The sequence below is a fragment of the Colobus angolensis genome, unplaced genomic scaffold, assembly GCF_000951035.1.
Source record: "Colobus angolensis palliatus isolate OR3802 unplaced genomic scaffold, Cang.pa_1.0 Scaffold8, whole genome shotgun sequence".
NCBI classification, from domain to species: domain Eukaryota; kingdom Metazoa; phylum Chordata; class Mammalia; order Primates; family Cercopithecidae; genus Colobus; species Colobus angolensis.
The window spans coordinates 16,787,223-16,790,042 of NW_012121820.1; the positions used below are offsets into that span (position 1 = coordinate 16,787,223).

Genomic DNA, 2,820 nt, shown 5'->3' on the forward strand with positions numbered 1-2,820 from the left:
CAGAGGTCTCAGTGAGCCGAGATCAGGCCACTGCACTCCCACCTGGGTGACAGAGTGAGACGCCATCTCAAAAAAAAAAAAAAAAAAGCCAGCTGCAGTGGCGCATGCCTGTAATCCTAGCATTTTGGGAGGCCGAGGCAGGCAGATGGCTTGAGCTCATGAGTTGGAGACTAACCTGGGTGACATAGCAAAACTCCCATGTCTAAAAAAATACAGGCTGGGCACGGTGGCTCACGTCTGTAACCCCAGCAGTTTGGGAGGCCAAGGAGGGTAGATCACGAGATAGGAGATCAAGACATTCTGGCTAACATGGTGAAACCCATCTCTACTAAAAATATTTTAAAAATTAGCTGGGTGTGGTGGCATGCGCCTGTAGTTACAGCTACTCAGGAGACTGAGGCAGGAGAATTGAACCTGGGAGGCAGAGGTTGCAGTGAGCTGAGATCACACCACTGCACTCCAGCCTGGGCGACAAAGCAAAACTCCATCTCAAAAAAAAAAAAAATTTGCCAGGCATGGTGGCTTGCACCTGTAGTCCCAGCTATTTGTGGGACTTGAGGTGAGAGGATCACTTGAGCCCAGGAGGTCGAGGCCACAGTGAGCTGAGATGGCGCCACTGCACTCCAGCCTGAGTGACCAAGGGAGATCCTGTCTCAAAAAAAAAAAAAAAAAATCATAACCTAAAAATTACTATTTTGTAGCCTTCTTATACACACAGATTTGTATATATATAATTGACAAAATATATATAGTTGACAACTTTCCTAGAACATATGCAGATTATTTCTAATAATGCTTATACATTCAGGTGTTGCAAATGATGCTGCAGAGATCAAGCTGATACCTATTTCCATGAATACAAATCAAGAGTCCAAAGTCAAGAGTCCTGTATCACTTACTGCTCATTCATTAATTGGTGCTTCTCCAAAACAGACCAGTCTGACTAAAGCACAAGAGGTACATTCAACTGGAATAAGCAGGCCAAAGAGAACTGGGTCCTTAGCACTATTTTACAGAAAGGTATGTGTTTTTACAGCATTTAAAACGAGTTTATTTAATCAGTGGAAGAAAGATTGAGTAACAGAGACAGACTTTGGTCTTTTTTTTTCTAATATACATAACACAAAATTTACCATTTTAACCATTTTTAAGTGTACAGTTCAATGGTATTAAATACATTCACATTGTTGTGCAGCTTTTCAGTATTACTACCATCTATCTCCAGAACTTTTTCATCTTCTCATTCTGAAATTCTGTATCCATTTCTCCCTTTCCCCAGCTTCTGGCAACTACTATTCTACTTTCTGTTTCTGTGAATTTGACTACTCTAGGTTCCTCATATGAGTGAAATCATACAGTATTTGTTTTTTGTGTGTGTGACTGGCTTAGCATAATGTCTTTTAGGTTCATCCATATAGCTTGTGCCAGAATTTCCTTCCTTTTCAAGGCTGAATAATATTCCATTGTATGAAGAAAAGAAAAAAAGAACAAAAGAAAAAATATTCCATCATATGAATATACTTTCTGGTTAATACCACATTTTGTTTATTCATTCACCTGTTGATGGGCATTTGGGTTGCTTCTACCTTTTGACTATTGTGAATAATGCTGCTGTGAACATTTGTGTACAGGTGTCTGTTCAAACCAGGCATGGTTGCTCATGCCTGTAAACCCAGCGCTTTGTGAGGCTGAGGCAGGAGGATCACTTGAACCCAGGGGTTTGAGACCACTCTGGGCAACACAGTGAGACCCTATCTCTATCTCTATTAAAAAAGAAAAAGAAAAAAGAAAAGCAGCCAGGTGTGGTGGCAGATGCCTATAGTCCTGTCTATTTTGGAGGCTGAGGTGTGAGGATCACTTGAACCCAGGAGGTTGAGGCTACAATGAGCCAAGATTGCACCACTGCACTCCAGCCTGGGCAACAGAACAAGGCCCCATCTTAAGAAGAAAAAAAAAATAGCAACAAATATCTATTCAAGTCTCTGCTTTCAATTCCTTTGGGTATATTCCCAGAAATGGGAGAGTAATTTAGTATTTCATTTTCTGAGGAACCACCGTACCATTTTCCACAGTGGCTGGACCATTTTACATTCCCACCAGCAAGGCGCAAGTGTTCCAAGTACTTCACATCCTTGCCAACATTTTGTGTTTTCTGGTTTGTTTGTTTTTTTGATAATGGCCATCCAATGGGTGTAAAGAGACATCTTATTATAGTTTTGATTTTCATTTCCCTACTTATTAGTAATATTGAGTATCTTTTCATGTGTTTTTGCCCATCTATATATCTTCATTGTAGAAATGTCTATTCAAGTCGTTTGCCCATTTTTTTAAATTATGGGTTTTGTTTTTGTTGAATTGTAGGAGTTATTTATGTATTCCAGATATTAATCCCCTATAAAATATACTATTTACAAGTATTTTCTCCCATTCTATGGGTTGTCTTTTCATTCCATTGATAGTGTTCTTGACACATGAAAGTTTTTAATTTTAATAAAGTCAATTTATTCTTTTCATTTTTTGTCTGTGCTTTTGGTGTCATATACAAGATATAATTGCCAAATCCAGTATTATAAAACTTTTCCCCTATGTTTTCATCTAAGAGTTTTATAGTTTTTAGCTCTTATATTTATTATGCCTATTTTTTTTGAGACTGTCTCACTTTGTCACCCAGGCTGGAGTGCAGTCGCGCAGTCACAGCTCACTGCAGCCTCCGCCTCCTGGGTTCAAATGATCCTCCCACCTCAACCCCCCAAGCAGCTAGGACTACAGGCATGTACCACCATGCCCAGCTAATTTTGGTGTTGTTTTTTTTTTTTTTTT

At 39.4% G+C, this 2,820-nt stretch overlaps 1 protein-coding gene across 1 annotated transcript in view; it reads left to right on the forward strand.

Moving 5' to 3' along the window:
- The window catches only part of RBL1 (retinoblastoma-like 1), a 111,118-nt gene that overhangs the window by 75,538 nt on the left and 32,760 nt on the right, over positions 1-2,820 (forward strand). The window contains exon 16 of the mRNA XM_011929212.1: positions 809-1,020. Within this exon, the coding sequence (XP_011784602.1) occupies positions 809-1,020 (212 nt within the window). The remainder of the gene's footprint in view (positions 1-808; positions 1,021-2,820) is intronic.